This window comes from Anoplolepis gracilipes, chromosome 10 (genome assembly GCF_047496725.1).
Source record: "Anoplolepis gracilipes chromosome 10, ASM4749672v1, whole genome shotgun sequence".
Lineage (NCBI taxonomy): Eukaryota > Metazoa > Arthropoda > Insecta > Hymenoptera > Formicidae > Anoplolepis > Anoplolepis gracilipes.
The window spans coordinates 2,791,108-2,809,895 of NC_132979.1; the positions used below are offsets into that span (position 1 = coordinate 2,791,108).

Genomic DNA, 18,788 nt, shown 5'->3' on the forward strand with positions numbered 1-18,788 from the left:
AATAGCTTTCGAGAAGATATATATAAAAATGTATATAAAACTTACAACAATTTTGAACAGGAATGGTGAACAATAATTGCATTTACAATAATAAATAAATTTATGTTTATATATAATTAAATTTATACTGATTTATTTAAGTTGTAAATATATGTAAATCATTAAATCTTAAGTCATGTGTGTGTTGCATCTAAAAAATTAGAACGTAAAAATATTTTCAATTAGTTTATATCCATTATTTTATCATAAATAACAATTATGCAATTATCTGCTTTTGTTACGTAGATTAATCATTATATAAGCATTCTAAATGATTCAATTAAATCGACATATTTGAGTCATCGTGTATATATTAATTTTATCGGGAAATATCTTTAATGTATTTCAATGCTACATAAAATATGCAATTGTACATTTGTAGCTGCAGCTCTAGTTCTAAGCTTGTGTAATTTTCACGGTCTCTACTTCCATATCATATTTAATAATCTCGTAATAATCTCGAAGCTTGGAGATCAACAGAAATATTTATATGTTGCAAAAACATTTCTCGCGTCCTGTTCTTATTCAGAAAAGACGTGTGTGTATTTATATACAATTAAACGATTATTCGTTTACATGGTTACGTACTTAATCCATTAATGTAATACTTTAGTTACAATAATTTAAATTATTGTAAATTATTATATTGTTAAATTATTATAATTGTAATATATAAGTTGATATATTTATTTGCTGCATAATACTTTCATTATATTATTACTGAATTACATAATCTAACAAAGAACAATATTGTAAAATGTAATAGTTTCGAAAATAAAACTGTAATTTGCGCAATTTTAAAAATTTCTTAAAGCATCGATTATATTTTAGACTAAAACCGTTGTGTGACAATTATATTGTCATTAACGTAGGAAAGGGGATCAAAGTGGGGAAATATTATGTCTTATTACATTTATGTGCCGAGAGGTTTTGTAACAAACATTGTAAAAATTTTTGTGCAAAATAATTTAATGCAAATTGTTTTAATTTATATGCCTCGCTTGTGATCGGCTTTACAAGAGATCTGGCTGATATTCACGTAATTAGATCAGATAATTAAATGTGTGGGAAAAAAAAAGATGAAAAAATACTTAATCCTTGGTGTAAGATAATGTTCCCTTTACGATATTTTTTTATTTTGCGATATAACTTACATGGAAGATATAAAAAAATGAATAATTGGAGAATAAAACTAATAAGATTGAAATACAATATATGAATATTTTTTTCTCTTTTTAAAAATTATACATTTATTTGAAAACAAAATTTTCATAAATAAGGAATTAAACTTTCATCCCAAAGCTTGAATTTCTGATTCATCCAGTACCCTTCTAAAAATAAAAGTTAAATGATATTAAGATATATTCATTCAGGAATATTTATATATATTTACAATAATAAGATTACACAAGTATTATACATATCAGTTTAAGTTATATCATAAATACTAAGGGAAGATGATATATGATTAATTTTTTATGTAAGAGTGTTTCTGTCTTATGATTGAGCAAATTCTTAACATTTTAAATATCTAAGAATTCTGTAGCTTTCTGTACTGCTAAGTATCTAGATTAGTCAAATTTGTTCTCCAATCTAAATGTTTCTGTACAAGAAAACATAAACTTACACAAAGAAATTAAAAAATAAATTAACTTTATATGATATATATATATATATATATATAAAAAAACAAGAATTTTATTATTTATGATGATGATATTTCACTAAAAATATAAATGTCATATTTATATTATCAATCGTAACATATTATTCATCCAGCGTATAATATGATTTCCTGAAAAATTAAAATAATTTTGTTACTAAATCTTCTTGATGTTGTAAACATTTGTAAGTTTAAATAAAATAAAATACTAACAAATTTATTCAGAAAAAGAGAGAAAGAAAAGTTCAAATTTCTTAAAAATTGTTTTAGGTTGAGAATATACTTTGACTTGCATTAATATTTATCATTATTATTTACCTATAATCATATAAATATATTATTTACCTATAATCGTGGATTAATCTTCGTTTCTTCCTATAAATTATTGTCACCACTATTGTAATTCCTAGTAATACAGTAGTGCTTATGATAACTGCAACTAACATAATGTTACAATTTTAGAAAAAATATAATTATAAAATTAAAAAATTAATACTTATTAAAAAATTAATACGTACATAATACTCTATATGTAGATACTGATACATCTTTCGATCGTGTTCTAAGGCACTTTGTTATATGAGATAAAGTACCATTAACCATGGGACAGTTCAAATCAAGTATTTTACAAAATAGAGGAAATAAGTCTGTATTGTTGAAAGGCTCTAATTTACAACCTGGTATAAAAGCAGGTCCATTAGCAAAGAAAAAGGGATGCATTTCCATAGCTTCATTGTTGTAACCATGCAGTCCAAATTCTGTTTGATTGTTGACTAAAAAGAATGTATTTAGTATATAGTATCAGTTATTATGAGACCATAATAGATTAAAAATAATATATAATAATGTAGTAAATATAGTAAATATAGTAAATATAGTAATAAAGATAATAAACAACATACAAAATTATACAGAATTACCTGTAATATTAAATTTTTTTTTGTAATATTCTATAGCATCATAAAGATTTTGAAATGCATATCCGACTTCGGCTATGATGAAAATAGGTCCTATACGAGTATTATTGCCATAATGATACTTTTTCGGGATATTTTCTCTTTTATATACTTTGAATGTGTTCGTTTGCTCTGCAGCAAACTTTAATTTTTGATAAATCAATTCTTCTTTCCCTAGATAGAGTATTTTGAAAAAAGATATAATAACATGTATAAATATTAATTTTACATAACTCATATATTATAAAACAACCTTACCAGGATTTGGGAAAATATGCAGTCCTGGAGATGTTCCTACAAATGTGTAATCACTAGCATTTATGTAATTTGTTAAATTAATTATTCTTTCCATTGTAACTGATGCCATGCCATGATCGCTTAAGTGAATTACATTTAGATCTGTCAAGCCATAGTGATCAATTTCATCATGCAAGTATCTTGTAATATTGTCCAGCTTTTTTAAAATTTCATTAAATTCAGGACTATTAATCCCTAGGGCATGACCATGATAATCTGGTTCCTCAATGTACAATATTCCTAGGTTTATTGGGTTTGTGGGATGTACAAACCATGATATTAATGTATCAACCCTGTCTTTCCATGGAATTGTATCATTAAATGACTGAAATATTCAAATGTTAATATAACTTTATATTTTTATGTACAATTTTATTATATTGTTTTACAATATACATACCTCCGCAAAGGTAGGTGATATTCCTTGATATTCAAATGCAGATCCTGGCCACATCATTGTCCCACTACGCCTGCCATTTTTTTCATTTACCGTCTATACATCATACATTAATAGACCATAAATTAATATTAATATGCAAAAGTACTTTAAAAAAATACAAAATATAATAGTTATTATCTCTCTACATACCCAAATAGGAAGAATACTGTTATCATAATGATACAGCTTGTACGAGTACTTTGTAACATTGCGCATGATAGGATCATAAAATTCGTTATCTACAACCCCATGTGTTTCTGCATATAATCCTGTTGCCATTGTATGATGATTAGGAAAAGTTTTGGTGACAAAAATGTTCATCATGTACTCCGCATGAGTGCCTTCTGCTTTTAACTGGTTCATAAATGGTGTGAAGTTTCTTTCAAAATAGTTGTACCTGCAAGAGTAAGAAGTAGCAGTTTTTTTTTAACAACATATAAAAATATCTTATGCCTCTTATTCGATTACCTGAACGCATCGTAAGAAACGACCAACAACTTTGGGTGTGGAGTCACAGGACCTGCTTGAGCGTTGAGCAAGAAGAGAAATAACGAAACAAATGGGGCTGTAGAAATCATGGTGGTGCAACTTATATATGATTTATAAGAACGTCATTGGGGAAGAGAGATAAATTATCGTCGTGACATATTAAAAGTGACAGCAGGAGTACCGTTCATGACTACAAATATACAACCTGCTTATCTGTCGTTTCAACTGGTTGTTCCGGAACTTCCGGTTGAGCAGGTGAGCTAACTTTAGGAAGAATAATAATCACAAATCACAACCAATTAGCGTTCGCCATTTTACAGAACTTGTTTTAAAGCTTAGTTCCTAGACGAAGAAATCTTCCTATTCTGATTGGTCGATTAAATCGTATGGTCGGTTAAACCTAATCTCCACGTAGGTAAGATTTTTGAATGCACCCCCAAGGCGTTTATGCATGTCCACAGTCATGAGATGGAATTTTAGGCAACGGAGAAAAACATCATGTCAAATGATCGATGGTTCGATGGACATCGTTTCTTGAATCAGCTGGAACTGGCTAAAGTCAAATGTCAAATATCGCGTAGAGTAATTACATATATTTAATTTACTTATCAATAAATGTTACGATTTTTATCCTTCACTTTAAGATTGCAGAGTTTGAAACGAATAAGGCCTTCTTACGTCAATAAATTATTTATCCCGCTTATGAGAAGGAAATACAGCAAAATGGTGAAATATTTAAATCAATCAGAAGCTATTAACATTGATAAAGATCTGTTTGAAAAATATAAATTCAGCGTTGATCAGTTGATGGAATTGGCTGGACAAAGTTGCGCTATTGCAATTGCAAAATCTTACCCATTATTGGAAAACTCGACTAAAGTATTGGTATGTTGTGGGCCAGGCAACAACGGTGGTGATGGCCTTGTTTGTGCAAGGCACTTGAAACATTTTGGATATTCGCCAGAAATTTATTATCCGAAACGAACAAGTAATACATTATATGAGAGACTGTTGCATCAATGCATCGAGAATGATATTCCTATATTGGAAAATCAACGTATAGAGAAAGCAACCAATTCCACAATTTTGCAAGAATATGCAATTGTAATAGACGCTCTGCTTGGATTCAGTTTCAAACCACCAGTGAGAGAACCATTTGTCTGCATCATTAACATGTTAAAAGATACAACCGTTCCTATTTGCAGTGTAGATATACCTTCAGGCTGGGATGTTGAGAATGGTCCACCAGAAGAAGGTGGTATAAAACCACAAATGTTAATATCTTTAACAGCACCAAAGATGTGTGCATCCAAATTTGAAGGAAGATTTCATTATTTGGGTGGACGATTTGTGCCTAAGAAGCTAGAGTTACAATATAATCTTAATTTACCAAAATACATTGGTACAGATCTTGTTGTTAAACTGCAAGAATAAGTACAGAATAATTCATGCATTCCAAATATATTTGAATGTATCAGATTGTATATATAATTATAATCAAATACTTAAGAAATGATCTTTTACACTAATAAATATTTATATTCTTGAATACAATTTAATGTTTTCTAATTAATCTCTTGCTATATTGTATAATAAAATCTTTTTTTTTCTTATAATAAACATGTGCTCCTGTAAAGATTAAATGCAAAAATTTTTTCTCAAAACGCTATAAATTTATGCCAAGCATTTCGGTATTAAATTTAAAATTGATTTAATATAATAAAAACTAAGTATAAGAAATTATAATTACTTAATAAATCAATAACTAAAATTTTGCTCATGAAACAGAATAAAGATTTAAAATAAGAGTTTTATTGTAAATTTTAATGAAATAACTCATTCAGTGTTTTTTTAATAAAACAAGGCTAAAAGTTAAAATCATCATATGACACTGTAAAAAGAAAAAAATCAAAAACGATGTAATTTAGATTAGAAAATCTGTCGATCAAATATGAGTTCCGTTTGACGTTATTTTCGCTTCGAAGCTCAAGATTCTTTGCCCAGATTGGTCCATCAAACGCTTCGAAATTAAAATAGTGTCAAACGGAATGGCACTCTGAACATATAAGCATGCTTGGTGATGTCATGTTTGGAGCGAGAGAGGTGGTAGAGATACGGGTGAAAGAAAGAGAAAGAGAAATGATATTGGTTATTCCATTGCGTTGCTATGTTCTATGTTCTATCTGTAGAAGGCATATTTGATATATTTATAAAATACGTGCATTAATGCATGTAACAGTGTGTAATACGAAAAGTGATATTGTGTCTCGAACGGAACTGTAGAAAAAAAAAGAAAAGGAGCTTGGAATAAATTCGCATTCTATAATACAATTGAGATTTGACAACTTAACAGTTTATTGTAATCTACATATTATACTAATTTTCACGGAAAATCTCAGGATTATTTTGCACTAAAAAATGGTATATATAAAATTCCTTAATTTTATCTATAACAAACGAACTCATCTAAACAAGATTTTTTATGAAATGTGTACATGTATATATTTTTAAGGCGCAAGAGGTTGAAGAAACTATGAAACGAATTCAGTCTCATAAAGGAGTAGTTGGAACGATAGTAGTGAATGCAGAAGGTATTACATGAGAGAATTGACATGGTTTATTTATGACATGGCTATAAAAAAAATTTTATAAAATTATAAATTTAACTATTTTAGGTATTCCGATAAAGTCAACGTTAGACAACACAACAACAGTTCAATATGCAGGATTGATAAGTCAATTATCAGACAAAGCTCGCTCTGTCGTACGTGATTTGGACCCAACAAATGATTTAACTTTCCTGCGCATACGCAGCAAAAAACATGAAATTATGGTTGCGCCAGATAAGGAATTTATATTAATAGTAATACAAAATCCAGTTGATTGATGTTTAAAAGACACAAAAGTATATTTCAAAGTTAAGATTTACTTCTTTGGTTATTAATTTATTCTGTACATTACATTGGATTTTAATAATTATTAAATTAGAAAATGAAAAAATAAAGCTTAAATATTATATAAGATGCAACATTTAATTACTAATTTAACAAATTATGAGCTTCAGAAGCTTTCAAAGTGTTTTCTCCTTTGATAATATAATCATATTATTATCAGGTTGATAAGATTGTGAATAAATGTTCAATTATAGTAACCATTTCTTTGTATTATTTAATACAATTAAAAGTGTAATCTCTTATCATTGTATACATAATATTACAGTATCTTTTTTTTATTTTATGATTCAATTTTAATACTGACATATTTTTACTATTGTTAGTATACCTTATGTGAAAATATATCAAGAAGTTTATAGTATAAAGAGAAATGAACGAAATAAAGAAACAAAAAACTAATTAAAAATTATATTAATTAAATTGTTTTGAGTCATTGAGGAACAAAGTATGTATTACTTCTAATTGCTTTATCTTATTCCTAATAAATACTAAAAAGTAACGTTTTACAAGAAGTTTTACATACAAATTGTACGTTTTATTTAATTTATTATTCATTTATAATGCAATGTTATAAAAATACAAAATATAGATTGAGACAATGAAAACTTATTGATCGGAGATAAAAAAGATATATAAATTCGATATTTACGAATAAGTAGCACATTTCAGTAGAGATCTTGTTTCAAGATCAATTATAAAAATTCTAATATAATTCTTATTTAAAAGGAAAATATATTCTTATATTATAATTCTATATCTATATAATTCTATATTACAATTTTAATATAATTTTTACTTAAAAGGAAAGATATTCTTATATTATTTTATATTAATAAAATAATATAAAATATTTATTTTTATTTCTATTTATTCTAAATAAATATTGAAATATTGTGGGAACATTATCTATTTTCTTGAGTATTAACATTATTAATTAATATCACATAAGTAAATTCTAAATACATATCATATGTATATTAGACCATTTTAGAGAGTATTCCGAGTTCGTATGCTTTATTTAAATATTCCTGAGAAATATATTTCTTTATATCTCTTAAGTAAAAAGATTTTTATCAAAATTCCAGCACAAAAAATTACACATAGTTGGCCCCTGTCAATTATACAATACATGCAGTCTTGCACAAATAATTCTGCGCACAGTCTTTATAAAATTATTTTTTTGTAAAAAATATTTGTAAATATAATCAAAATGATTTTGTTTGTTCATTTTGCAAAATCTTTAAAAGTTGACCTATACAATGAAATTATATACATAATAGTTATATTACTTATATAAGTTTTCATTAAGATTATAAGATCTTATCAAAATCACAATATAGAATTGATTGTACATTGTATAGTTCATCTCGCCTGTCTCTTCTGAGCAAGAAATAGAAAAAAATCCAAAATCACTTAAACTGATGCGTTTGAAGTACGATGTCTTTTTGAAGGATGAAAGACAGTATAGTACAAAAGCATTGCTACAATTCCTATGAAAAAGGAGACAATACAAACAATAAAGAACACATTAAAGTACCAAGCATCTCTAACTATAGGAGGACAAGTATATCGCCACAACAAATTTGATACAATATTTTCCAGAAAGCACAGAAAGTAGAAACATAAATGTTTACAAAATGTATGTTTGCCATCTACAGCATTGAGATATATGAAAATGTGAACTATGCCAACAACTGAGGCAAATAATATAGAATTAATGCGTTCTTTAAATGAAGGCTGCATATGCGGTGGACGATTGTAAGTTCGACAAAATTCTAATATTCCTTGGGAATCAATCAACATCCATACTATCATACTTATCCAATGTATTATGCAACAGATTATGGTATATATAGGCCAGATGCTTGCAATGACACTGAGCGATAAGATCCTTGCCACTATAATCATGATAATAATTTCCATGAATTTCTTTAAAAATATTATTTTCACAGTGTGATAAAAATCATTCAATTTAATATATTAATTATTAAATATATACCTGTAATACAGAAATGCCACAAAAATTGTAAAATAATTCCTATAACATCAATATTTGATTTATCTGGTTGAGGTAATCGAATGCTACGATTGTAACTAGCCATTGCCCAACCCATGCTCACAAGAGAACTGATAATACTACCTGCTTGATGTACAACTGGAAAATAATATAGAAGCAAATTAAAGATTTAAAATACATATATGTATAAATACATATACATTTATATAAAATATTTAATAATTTTTTTTTAATTTGATGTAATGGCAAGATATAAAATATTTGATTCGTCGAGATTATCATGTGCATAAACAACTATACAAGTTGGCAGTAAACTTAAAAATAATAACGTTAAAAATATTTCTTTGGCAAACGAATTTTTTCTGTATATTAAAGATTACTAATTGCTCTATACTTTAACACAGAAATATTAAAACTTATTAACATTCAAATCATATAAGTACATTCAAGATTAATCCTATCATCATAATGTTTTAGCATTAGAGTGAGTTGCAGAATTTGTTGTGGCGCAGCTTCCAGGAAACATTCAAATACTCTTAGCAATGCAACATCTTCATCTTCTTTGAGCATCTTTCGATAATATTGTCTTTCACCGGCATGATCTCCAGATTTCTCACACTTGCGCGCTTTTAATGCATACTTTAAAGTTTCCCAATAATGTACAACTGGTGCTAATTGTAAGAGAACAGCAATCACAAAATATAATTTATTTTTTATCATTAGGCGCGTTGTCTTGTGATCATCTAGCATATCCATGTTGCAATTTCTCTGTACCAAGGAATACATATTATTCTAATCAGATGAATTGCAAAAAATATATATAGTATACAATATGATTAATTATAATTCAATCAACTGGAACAAGCCGGATTAAACGAATATAATCTACTTCACTTCTTTATCTTGATGTTGCATCCTTTCACTGATAATAACATTTATCAGAGAGGGAATCAGGATAAGGCAAATGGTCCAAGCGAAATATGTCGTTTTGCCAACCAAAAGGTATCGAATAGCGATGTTATAATCAAAACACATGTCCACAATATGCATAAGTATGGAAGAAGCCAAAAGAAAAATGTCCAGTTGGTTTATATGAGCGTTAGGTGGTGTGTCCACGGTATCGACATCGACATGGGTACGGATAGCTGGAAATATATTAGTGAGATAATGAAGACGATGTTCGCGCTTGCTTCTTCCCATGGTTATCTTCTCCTCTTCGATATCCATTTTGATATATAAAATGATATAAAACACTACAAGAGAGATGGTTTTACTCGCATGTCGCGTCACTAGTCACTGCTCCATTTTCTTCTCTTTGTTTATTATAGGTTAGATTTGTTCCCTCTATTTTTTTTTCACATTGTACACTAGCGTCGCATACATCCATTTTATGGAACTACAAGACCATATTGGAATTTTTATTTAGTTTAATGCACAGCCGCTAGGTGACAGGTATGATGGAGGAGGCGTAAAGTCACTAGATAGTGACTTTAAGGAGGCGAGTCTAGAGGGCGTCTTAGTCAGTGACTGAAGAACAGACATTCTTGGGCAAGAGAAGAGAGTGGTTGTGAAAAGCGGTTAGAGAAGTTTATTGTGAGAATTATATCTATATCGTTTCTATAATAAAAAGGAAAACATATTGAATGTATATTTTATCAGAATCCTTAGCTGGTAAATGTCATTATTTCGAAGCCTTCCTATCCTGACATTTATGAGTTGTTCCTCTATATTTTATTTAATCTATACGAGGCATCTCACAATGTGTAACTGTCAGAACGTGTAATTTGTCAGATGTGATTTATACATAATTATTTTGCGAATTGCATCGATTACAATATTGTTCCTAAAAAATGTCGGCTATGTTGACTGCTGATTGGTTTCCTCTAGGACGAGATGTATACTTTCGGTAAATATCTGAAATTTATATTATTTTTCTACAAAAATACATAAGTATATATTTTCCTACAGAAATAAATATTTTTTTTTCTATAAAAACATCAGTGTTTTCTATTATCTACATGAAGTTATCTAGATAATTATTTAAATGAAGCAATTGCTTTATCATTTTTATCTAATAATAGGATTATTTGTATCTTTATCTTAGATGAAAAAATATATTATATACCTTAAATTATTAACTTATAAATTTATTATTAAATTATAAACTTGAAATAAATTATCTTATCTGAGGTGAATAAAATATTATGTCTTTATCTAGATGACTTCAACATTACCTATATGAAACACTGATAAGTATAAATATAATGAAAAACAAATTTAAGTTATATAATATGCAAATATATTAACAATGTTCTATAATTGCAGTAAATTTGAGCTGTATCCAATATCCTTCCAACAGGAAGTTTCCATTAATAATTTATTAGTGGCAGCTCCTTATGGAGGTTCCATAGCTGTAACGAGAAATCCTAAGAAGCTTGTCAAAGTTCAAGGAGCTAGCAAACCTTTAATATTGTTGTACACAGCATCAGGAAAATTAACAGCCAGATTGCAAGTAAGATTACTTTAATGCAAAGATATCAAAGAACTATTTACCAAGTATTGATTTGCAGTTAAAATGCAAATTACTTTTTAAATATTCCAAATTGTTATGCAGCCAAGTATCTGCAAATAACATCTTTATTTAATATTTTTTTCAGTGGAGCAGCGGACAGTTGATATCATTTGGCTGGTCTCAACAGGAAGAATTGTTATGCGTACAAGATGATGGCATGGTTCTCATATATGACATGTTTGGAACTTACCAACATACTTTTAGTATGGGAAATGTAAGTCAACTATAACATAAATCTTCTTGAATGAAACGTCTCTGTATGCATTAATCTTCTTATTCTTTAAGGCTGCAAAGGATACTAAAGTTATCGACGCAAAGTTCTTTGCAACGTCCAACAGCACTGGGATAGCTGTTTTAACATCCACTAATCGTATATTCCTAGTGAACAATGTATCTGAGCCTAAAGTCCGACCAATTACCGATATGCCAAGTAAGTATAATATAATATAATATAATATAATATAATATAATATCTGTATATTTCTTGAGTTATTGTCACTATCATGACTATTGCTTTTAGGATACGGTGGACCAATTGATTGTTGGTGCATGGTACATTGTGACAGGGAGACAGAAGTGATTTTAGCAAATAGAGAAGGAATATTTGTAATTCATCAGTCTAATCAGAACACAATTCCATTTGTAAGTAATAATATATAATTGATAATATCGTCATTAATATAATTTATATTGTCAATTTTACATTCTACATGAGACTCGATATTTAATGCAAGCTTTATTTTACTTTAGAACAATCTCTTCAGCAATAAGATCAACAGTGTGGTAGCAATGGCTGTATCTGGCAACTATCGGCACATTGCACTCTACGCTGACACTGGACACTTGTATATCGGTTCGATAGACTTCAGAGAGAAATATTGTGAATGCTTTACAAATATGAAGGAATCATTGACAAATATAGCATGGTAAAAAAAGACAATTATATAATTAGATTGTTGATAGAAACTAACTTTTGAGAAGCCATAAAAAGATAATATATTAGGATTTTACAAATATTTTCTTTATAGGTGTGGTACAGAAGCCGTGGTATGCAGCTGGGATAGTGCAATAATGGTGGTAGGACGTACAGCTGAGACTATAGTGTACAATTACGACGGTCCGGTGCATTTGGTTACGGAGATCGACGGAGTACGTGTACTTTCAAACTGCTCCCACGAAATGATACAGAAAGTACCAAACGTCGTGCAAAGAATATTTAGAATCAACTCGACGGATCCCGCTTCGTATCTTCTGGAAGCCTCTAAGCAGTTTCAGAAAAAGAGTCATAAGGCTGATAGTTACATAGATCTAGTGAAAGATAAACTTGACTCGGCGATAAAAGCGTGCATCGACGGAGCGAGTCATGAGTTCGACTTTGAAACGCAAAAGATTTTGATGCGTGTAAGTTTGATAAACATATATTTTATCAAGACACTGAAATTGTAATAATTGTCAATCTTGTCAGGCTGCTAAGTTTGGAAAAGGATTCAGCAAAAGAGTGGATTCGGAATATTACGTACAAATGTGCAGGACTTTGAGAGTCTTGAATGCAGTTAGACATCCTGCTGTGGGCATTCCACTAACATATACACAGTATCCTTTTGCATCTTTAATTGATATAAACATCTTGAACAAAATCATTCCACTCAACCTATCTAAGTCCTTATTAATATCAGATTTAATGTTCTTACAAATCAAGTGCTACTAGACAGATTAGTAGTACGAAGACATTATTATCTAAGTATTCAAATAGCGCGGCATTTACAATTACCTGAGATTGATGGAGAAAGTAGAATATTAGCACATTGGGCTTGCTACAAGGTGAAATAAATGTGATAAAATATTGAAAGTATTTCAAGAAGTATATACATATTTTTATATAGGTAAAGCAAACGCAATTAGACAAGGAACAAATAGCAGAGGAGATAGCAGATAAATTAGGATATGCTCCTGGTGTTTCTTATAGCGAAATTGCGAAGAGGGCAGCAGATTGTGGACGAAAACAATTGGCTATTAAAGTACGAATCTACTAATTTCTATAAATATATAAAACATTACATTTTTTTACATTACAATTAATCATATTTATTTCAGTTAATCGATTATGAACCGCGTGCACATCAACAAGTACCTTTGTTATTGACGCTTGGCGAGGAGCGAGCTGCTCTACATAAAGCTGTAGAAAGTGGTAATACGGATTTAGTCTACACTGTCATTCTTCATCTCAGAGAAAATATGACTCTCGGAGATTTTCAAGTAAGCAATAAAATAATGTTCTAAATGCAAATATGTATTGCTTTGTAAAATTCACACATACATATGTATATATATATATAATTGAACTATAATGCAGATGTCTATAATGCATTGTCCTCTAGCAATGGCATTATATATTAAGTATTGTCAAAGTCATAACAGAGAGACATTACGCGATATTTATAATCAGTACGATGACTTTCATTCACAAGCAGTGTGGTTTATTACTGAGAGTTATCAACGAAAGGTTGGTAAAATTGTATTTTTGCATATTTATATCCTTTTTACAAGACATTGAATAAATAAAATATGGAACATATTTTTAGAACACCATGTCGAAAGATGCATTGTTGCAGTCTGCACAAGAAAATTTCAGATTGGCTCGTAATGACACCAATGCTTCACTAACAGAAGAACAGATAAAATTATTAAAATATCAGAGATCTTTAGAGGACACACTACATGAGTCAATTGTTGGAAAGCCTCTACACGATACAGTAAAAATATTATTGTTACGTAACGAGTTGAAATTGGCCGATAAATTACGATCAGAGTATAAAATACCAGATCGGAGGTATATCAATTTTTATAAGTTTAAGACAATTTTTTGTATTTCGCCTTATATTATGTAGTATATGTTGACAGATATTGGTGGTTAAAAATACAATGTTTAGCAGAACAAGGTCTCTGGAGTGATTTGGAAAAATTCTCCAAAAGTAAAAAGTCTCCCATCGGCTATGAGGTAATTTGTTATAAATAATATTATAATTGTTATAAATAATAATATTATTGTAATAATATTATACTTGTATTATTTTTATATAACCTTATACATTTATTTATTTATTATAACTATTTTAACCCTTTTACAGCCATTTGTAGACGAATGTCTCAAGTATAATGAAAAATTAGAAGCAAGAAAATACCTAGTCAGAGTTAAAGATGATCTCAAAGTAAAGTATCTAGTAAAATTAAAGTAAGTACAAAAGAATTGTACTTTTTTAAAATTATAAAATATATATATATATATACACACACACACACACACACACACACACACACACAGTAATAAATATATTGCTATTCTGTACAGTATGCTGAGCGAAGCAGCGAAAACAGCGTTTGACCAAAAAGATACTTCGGCTCTTACATTTGTACTGGCACAATGCGCACCGACCGATAGACAATTGGTAGATAAGATTAATTTGTATCTAGCTAGTCTTAAAAATTAATTTTTTTTTTATATTATAATTTTTGCGTATATTTATATATATATATATATATACACATATATATATATATTACACATAATGTAAAACAATTCTATAGTAAACAATATTCATAATTTATACAGATTAATAAAATGGTAAATAGTTATTTTAATAGATAATTTAATAGATGATTAGTGGATAAGATTAATTTGTACCTAGCTAGCCTTAAAATTTTTTTTTGTATTATAACTTTTGTGTGTATTTTATATATATATATATATATATATATATATATATATATATATATATACATCACACACAATGTAAAATAATTCTATAGTAATAATATTCATAATTTATACATTAATAAAATGGTAAATAGTTATTTTAATAGATAATCTATTTTAATATCTCAATTTAATCAATATCATTATATTCTAAACCTTTACTCATGCTTGTCATAAACTGTACAAAAATGTGAATGTAAAATATTTGTATAAAATATCCATATTTGTAACTGAAGTCTGTATCTAAATACACATGCATATGCATGTATGCACGCATTCACATACATATATATATTGGTACTTGCTAAACCTGAGTATCCCATTATTACCAAATTTATCTAATTATAATATCTTTGAAATGCATGCATAATCTAAAGCTATTTAATCAATTAACTTCTTTAGACCATATAAACTTTGTATGTTTTTCAACAATGTCACTTACAATTAATTGTTCAATCTCGTCACCATTATTTAATTGCTCGTTTGTAAGAGACAAAATATAATCAGTTTCTCTGCTTACAATTATCACTTGTTGCTTTCTAGTTTGCAGTATGTTTGCTATCACAACCTGAAAAAAATCTCAAGATTTAAATATATTTTGGAGCATTCGTGGATAAAACTGTTAATAATATGTGTATATATATATATTTTATAATAATTACTTACATTATGGTGATAATTGTTGAGAGCAGTTCTTGCTTTGGAAATTAATAAACTTTCATCAGTTTCTAATTTAAAGGAGACTACAAATGCTTTTGGTACCCATAAACTGACTAATGGAGCTAATATCTTTGGTACTAATTGAAGAGATATAGTTGGCGGTCCACTTGAGTGAATTTTATGGACTGACTGAAAACAGAATTCGCTATTATGAAATATCTATTTTAATGAAATAGTAGAATATATATTTTTAAAAAATATAAAATAAATTTATTTATATGTTCTATATTTTGTATGTCTATCTACCATTTCATTAGAGGGAACATAAAAATCGGAGACTGCTGCTGCTAAATATAAAATAGCTCTGCTTTCCAGAGGTGCCAATGCTTGACAAGCAGATCGAAGCAGCCAGAGATATTCAGGAAGAGTTGTAAAAGTAAGTTGTAGCAATTTTTTTTTATCAAATGCCTCTTTATATTTTCGCAGTACTATTGCTACCTTTTGTGTATATTCTGGTGAAACTGCAATATGTTCATTAATTATATTACATTAATTATATATATATATGATTACTTATAATTAATTTATATATATATATATTATACATAGCTTACTTGTGATAACAGGAGTTTCTTCATTATTATCCGATATTTGAAGCAAGTCTAAAAACTTTTGTCCAGTGAAATGTCTTGAGAATGGTTCTAATGATTTGACTCTATGAATATATAAACAAATATTTTTATAATATTGTTTTTATGTTAATTTATACTATGTAAAGTATATATAAAATTTATTACCTATACATAAAAATAACTGCATATCCGTGCTCCAAAAAGTATTCTGCTGAAACAGATCCTCTTGTGCCTGCACTAAAATTATCCACAAATCTTACTGTGTTATGTTCTAAGGGTACAGTTGTACCTCCGCTCTGTAACACTCAAAAGTTAGAAAAAATTCATTGCTAACTGAGTAATATTAAATTTTACAGTCTCACCGTCACTAGTACCACTTTATTGCCCTCGTCTAAATTTTTTATAAATTCCTTCAGAATATTTTCATTCTGTTCCAAATCCTCAGGAGGTGGATGCGATGCATAAAAATCTTCCCACGCAGAGACCATTGTAAATATTTATACGACGATTTAATAGAATTGCTGTATAAAAAAGATAATAGAAAAATTATTAAAAAAAAAAAATATATATATATAAATGTGTGTATTCGATATTTATACTTATTTATACTTATATAATATATATTACGTAATGGAAGCTCTCTTCCTTTTTTTTTTATCTTATCGTTTCGATGTTATTATTTATCAATAATATTGTATCTTTGAAAATTATAATTTTATGTAAAGATACAACAATTTTGATTCACAGATAAATGCAAATTAATAATGTCGAATTAATAAGTACAATAAAAGACACACATACACACAAGGAAAAAGGTTAGAAACTAACCCCAGCCCCAGCGCGTCCAAGTTTCCTGTAAAAAGATCAGCCTTTATTATTTAACTTTGATCGTCAATTAATCGTCGTTTTGATAATGTCGGTTGCATAAGAATCTTTAAATAAATGAGAATCTTTATATATACTTATATAACATAAGTGTGAACTCTGATATTTCAACTTCACATCTCTTTTCTTTCTAGAATCTTATTGTATAGAAACATGAATAAATGATTAGTGGAATAATGGATCTGTCATAATTATCATTCTTCAAAAAAAAAATTATAAACTGAAATGAAATATAAGACATAAAATTAAACAATATATTGTTAGATTTGCTTTCAATATAATTAGTAGAGAAAGAAAAAACAAAAAGCATATATATAAAATATATACATATAAATATATAATTTTATATATATTTATTTTGTTCACATATCTTAATAAAATATACTATTATAAATGACTTGTAAGATAATACTCTACTTGAATATTTTGTTGGTCAGAAAATTAATTTTTCAAAATATATATACAAAATAAAACTTATTCATTTTTTCATCGATACCAGTATCCGAGATATGCAAAGCTTACTCTTTTATTAAATATTAAACCTCTATATTTAAATTACATTACATAATATACATTTAATAATAAAATGGATTCTTCTTTTAGAGAAATAACTTAAGATTGCTGCATTCTTATCGCACTGTCACAAGAACATAGCTTAGAGATAAGATACTTAGAGGTAGTATTTTATAACAATTTATTCCTACAACAAATACTAATTTACATGTCGCAGCTCAATATTCAGGTGCTGGACTTTTAAGGTTTTTGTAATCCGTTTTTGGAGCGTAAAACTGTAAAAAAATGAAGATAAACATAAGTATATATAGGAGTTTTATTTGAAGTAATTTAAAATCCAAAATTGATAATCGAAAGCTACAATTATCACGTTACCTTGTATTGTTTATCTTTATAGTAATTCCATGGCTCAGCCTCCTTCTTATTCGTCCAGGAGACGTCAGGATTGCGAAGTGCCAAACGTAACGTGTAATAGAAAGCTCCAAGTCCTCCTAATCCTATACAGAAGTATAGTGGGATCAGCTGAAATGAGAAATAGAGAGAAAAATATATTGAATGTGCGATAAATCGCGCGTCTGCTAATCATGTGCAAATCTCACAGCTGGATGCTTTTTCAAGCTACCCATAGAAGCTCCCTGCATTTTCATTGTTACGGTATTGAACGGAAAATCCGTGCCTTCGAACGAAACAGACGAACCCCTTTCCGCACTCTGTTCTCTGTTTCTTACATATGCAACATGGATGGAGTGCAGAGAGTAGGGCTGATATCTATTTGACGTTTGTGCGGTGAAAGGCGTCCAAAATCATCGAAAATCGCCGCAGTCGGCGGCGTCAAGTGTGACATATGTAATTCAAAACGCATTGAAATATGAAATTTTTATTCGACTAGCGTTGAAATATAATTTTATTATACATATA

At 28.5% G+C, this 18,788-nt stretch overlaps 7 protein-coding genes across 14 annotated transcripts; 3 read left to right on the plus strand and 4 right to left on the minus strand.

Annotated features, from left to right (window-relative positions):
- Positions 1 to 826: 826 nt before the first annotated feature.
- On the minus strand, positions 827 to 4,145 carry LOC140670633 (ectonucleotide pyrophosphatase/phosphodiesterase family member 5). Of its 4 annotated transcripts, none has more exons than XM_072901351.1 (8): positions 3,863 to 4,145; positions 3,545 to 3,791; positions 3,356 to 3,448; positions 2,917 to 3,280; positions 2,623 to 2,832; positions 2,221 to 2,475; positions 2,048 to 2,135; positions 827 to 1,370 (listed from the first exon to the last, which is right to left on the minus strand). In XM_072901351.1, the coding sequence occupies exons 1-8, from the start codon at positions 3,970 to 3,972 to the stop codon at positions 1,331 to 1,333; spliced, it is 1,407 nt and encodes a 468-aa protein (XP_072757452.1). In that variant the 5' UTR covers positions 3,973 to 4,145; the 3' UTR covers positions 827 to 1,330. The 4 variants fall into 4 exon arrangements, with proteins under 4 accessions (XP_072757452.1, XP_072757451.1, XP_072757455.1 ...); XM_072901350.1 differs by having other exon boundaries at positions 830 to 1,370; positions 2,048 to 2,141; XM_072901354.1 differs by lacking the exon at positions 827 to 1,370 and adding an exon at positions 1,408 to 1,834.
- A 197-nt stretch (positions 4,146 to 4,342) lies between these two features.
- Naxe (NAD(P)HX epimerase) lies at positions 4,343 to 5,448 on the plus strand. The gene has a single exon (XM_072901355.1). The coding sequence runs from the start codon at positions 4,499 to 4,501 to the stop codon at positions 5,315 to 5,317; it is 819 nt and encodes a 272-aa protein (XP_072757456.1). The 5' UTR covers positions 4,343 to 4,498; the 3' UTR covers positions 5,318 to 5,448.
- A 576-nt stretch (positions 5,449 to 6,024) lies between these two features.
- On the plus strand, positions 6,025 to 6,899 carry Robl (dynein light chain roadblock). Its single transcript, XM_072900718.1, has 3 exons — positions 6,025 to 6,304; positions 6,396 to 6,474; positions 6,559 to 6,899. The coding sequence occupies exons 1-3, from the start codon at positions 6,302 to 6,304 to the stop codon at positions 6,768 to 6,770; spliced, it is 294 nt and encodes a 97-aa protein (XP_072756819.1). The 5' UTR covers positions 6,025 to 6,301; the 3' UTR covers positions 6,771 to 6,899.
- An 823-nt stretch (positions 6,900 to 7,722) lies between these two features.
- On the minus strand, positions 7,723 to 10,195 carry LOC140670442 (XK-related protein 4). The gene is made up of 4 exons (XM_072901036.1): positions 9,749 to 10,195; positions 9,298 to 9,622; positions 8,837 to 8,992; positions 7,723 to 8,735 (listed from the first exon to the last, which is right to left on the minus strand). Exons 1-4 carry the CDS (start codon positions 10,079 to 10,081, stop codon positions 8,251 to 8,253), a joined length of 1,299 nt encoding a protein of 432 aa, XP_072757137.1. The 5' UTR covers positions 10,082 to 10,195; the 3' UTR covers positions 7,723 to 8,250.
- A 204-nt stretch (positions 10,196 to 10,399) lies between these two features.
- On the plus strand, positions 10,400 to 15,115 carry Vps16a (vacuolar protein sorting 16). Its single transcript, XM_072900944.1, has 16 exons — positions 10,400 to 10,760; positions 11,180 to 11,366; positions 11,512 to 11,640; positions 11,712 to 11,856; positions 11,947 to 12,068; positions 12,177 to 12,352; positions 12,455 to 12,827; positions 12,892 to 13,019; positions 13,103 to 13,247; positions 13,310 to 13,444; positions 13,521 to 13,682; positions 13,780 to 13,929; positions 14,009 to 14,256; positions 14,328 to 14,424; positions 14,555 to 14,658; positions 14,776 to 15,115. The coding sequence occupies exons 1-16, from the start codon at positions 10,705 to 10,707 to the stop codon at positions 14,912 to 14,914; spliced, it is 2,496 nt and encodes an 831-aa protein (XP_072757045.1). The 5' UTR covers positions 10,400 to 10,704; the 3' UTR covers positions 14,915 to 15,115.
- Positions 15,116 to 15,314: 199 nt separating this feature from the next.
- On the minus strand, positions 15,315 to 17,566 carry Ppcs (phosphopantothenoylcysteine synthetase). Of its 5 annotated transcripts, none has more exons than XM_072900574.1 (8): positions 17,435 to 17,566; positions 17,274 to 17,325; positions 16,835 to 16,993; positions 16,638 to 16,768; positions 16,455 to 16,555; positions 16,147 to 16,361; positions 15,847 to 16,029; positions 15,315 to 15,748 (listed from the first exon to the last, which is right to left on the minus strand). In XM_072900574.1, the coding sequence occupies exons 3-8, from the start codon at positions 16,958 to 16,960 to the stop codon at positions 15,566 to 15,568; spliced, it is 939 nt and encodes a 312-aa protein (XP_072756675.1). In that variant the 5' UTR covers positions 16,961 to 16,993; positions 17,274 to 17,325; positions 17,435 to 17,566; the 3' UTR covers positions 15,315 to 15,565. The 5 variants fall into 5 exon arrangements, with proteins under 5 accessions (XP_072756675.1, XP_072756677.1, XP_072756674.1 ...); XM_072900576.1 differs by having other exon boundaries at positions 17,301 to 17,325; positions 17,435 to 17,532; XM_072900573.1 differs by having other exon boundaries at positions 17,274 to 17,519.
- Positions 17,567 to 17,881: 315 nt separating this feature from the next.
- On the minus strand, positions 17,882 to 18,783 carry Nd-mlrq (NADH dehydrogenase (ubiquinone) MLRQ subunit). The gene is made up of 3 exons (XM_072900580.1): positions 18,470 to 18,783; positions 18,246 to 18,392; positions 17,882 to 18,145 (listed from the first exon to the last, which is right to left on the minus strand). Exons 1-3 carry the CDS (start codon positions 18,515 to 18,517, stop codon positions 18,089 to 18,091), a joined length of 252 nt encoding a protein of 83 aa, XP_072756681.1. The 5' UTR covers positions 18,518 to 18,783; the 3' UTR covers positions 17,882 to 18,088.
- Positions 18,784 to 18,788: the final 5 nt, after the last annotated feature.

Bases quoted from the DNA above. Each gene is read 5' to 3' on its own strand.
- LOC140670633 (XM_072901350.1), bottom strand. From the start codon at position 3,972: ATGATTTCTACAGCCCCATTTGTTTCGTTATTTCTCTTCTTGCTCAAC. The intron at 2,476-2,622 runs GTAATTCTGTAT...CATTCTTTTTAG, and splicing joins AAAAAAATTTAATATTACAG to TCAACAATCAAACAGAATTT. The intron at 2,142-2,220 runs GTACGTATTAAT...ACATTATGTTAG, and splicing joins ATCTACATATAGAGTATTAT to TTGCAGTTATCATAAGCACT.
- Naxe (XM_072901355.1), top strand. From the start codon at position 4,499: ATGTTACGATTTTTATCCTTCACTTTAAGATTGCAGAGTTTGAAACGA.
- Robl (XM_072900718.1), top strand. The intron at 6,475-6,558 runs GTATTACATGAG...TAACTATTTTAG, and splicing joins GATAGTAGTGAATGCAGAAG to GTATTCCGATAAAGTCAACG.
- LOC140670442 (XM_072901036.1), bottom strand. From the start codon at position 10,081: ATGGATATCGAAGAGGAGAAGATAACCATGGGAAGAAGCAAGCGCGAA. The intron at 9,623-9,748 runs GTGAAGTAGATT...TCCTTGGTACAG, and splicing joins TGCAACATCAAGATAAAGAA to AGAAATTGCAACATGGATAT. The intron at 8,993-9,297 runs GTACTTATATGA...ATTATTTTCCAG, and splicing joins TGATAGGATTAATCTTGAAT to TTGTACATCAAGCAGGTAGT.
- Vps16a (XM_072900944.1), top strand. From the start codon at position 10,705: ATGTCGGCTATGTTGACTGCTGATTGGTTTCCTCTAGGACGAGATGTA. The intron at 13,248-13,309 runs GTGAAATAAATG...ATTTTTATATAG, and splicing joins CACATTGGGCTTGCTACAAG to GTAAAGCAAACGCAATTAGA. The intron at 13,445-13,520 runs GTACGAATCTAC...TATTTATTTCAG, and splicing joins GAAAACAATTGGCTATTAAA to TTAATCGATTATGAACCGCG.
- Ppcs (XM_072900574.1), bottom strand. From the start codon at position 16,960: ATGGTCTCTGCGTGGGAAGATTTTTATGCATCGCATCCACCTCCTGAG. The intron at 16,556-16,637 runs GTAATAAATTTT...ATATATTCATAG, and splicing joins GCAGTTATTTTTATGTATAG to AGTCAAATCATTAGAACCAT. The intron at 16,362-16,454 runs GTAAGCTATGTA...AACATATTGCAG, and splicing joins AGAAACTCCTGTTATCACAA to TTTCACCAGAATATACACAA.
- Nd-mlrq (XM_072900580.1), bottom strand. From the start codon at position 18,517: ATGAAAATGCAGGGAGCTTCTATGGGTAGCTTGAAAAAGCATCCAGCT. The intron at 18,393-18,469 runs GTGAGATTTGCA...TTCTCATTTCAG, and splicing joins GCTTGAAAAAGCATCCAGCT to CTGATCCCACTATACTTCTG. The intron at 18,146-18,245 runs GTAACGTGATAA...ATTTTTTTACAG, and splicing joins ATAAAGATAAACAATACAAG to TTTTACGCTCCAAAAACGGA.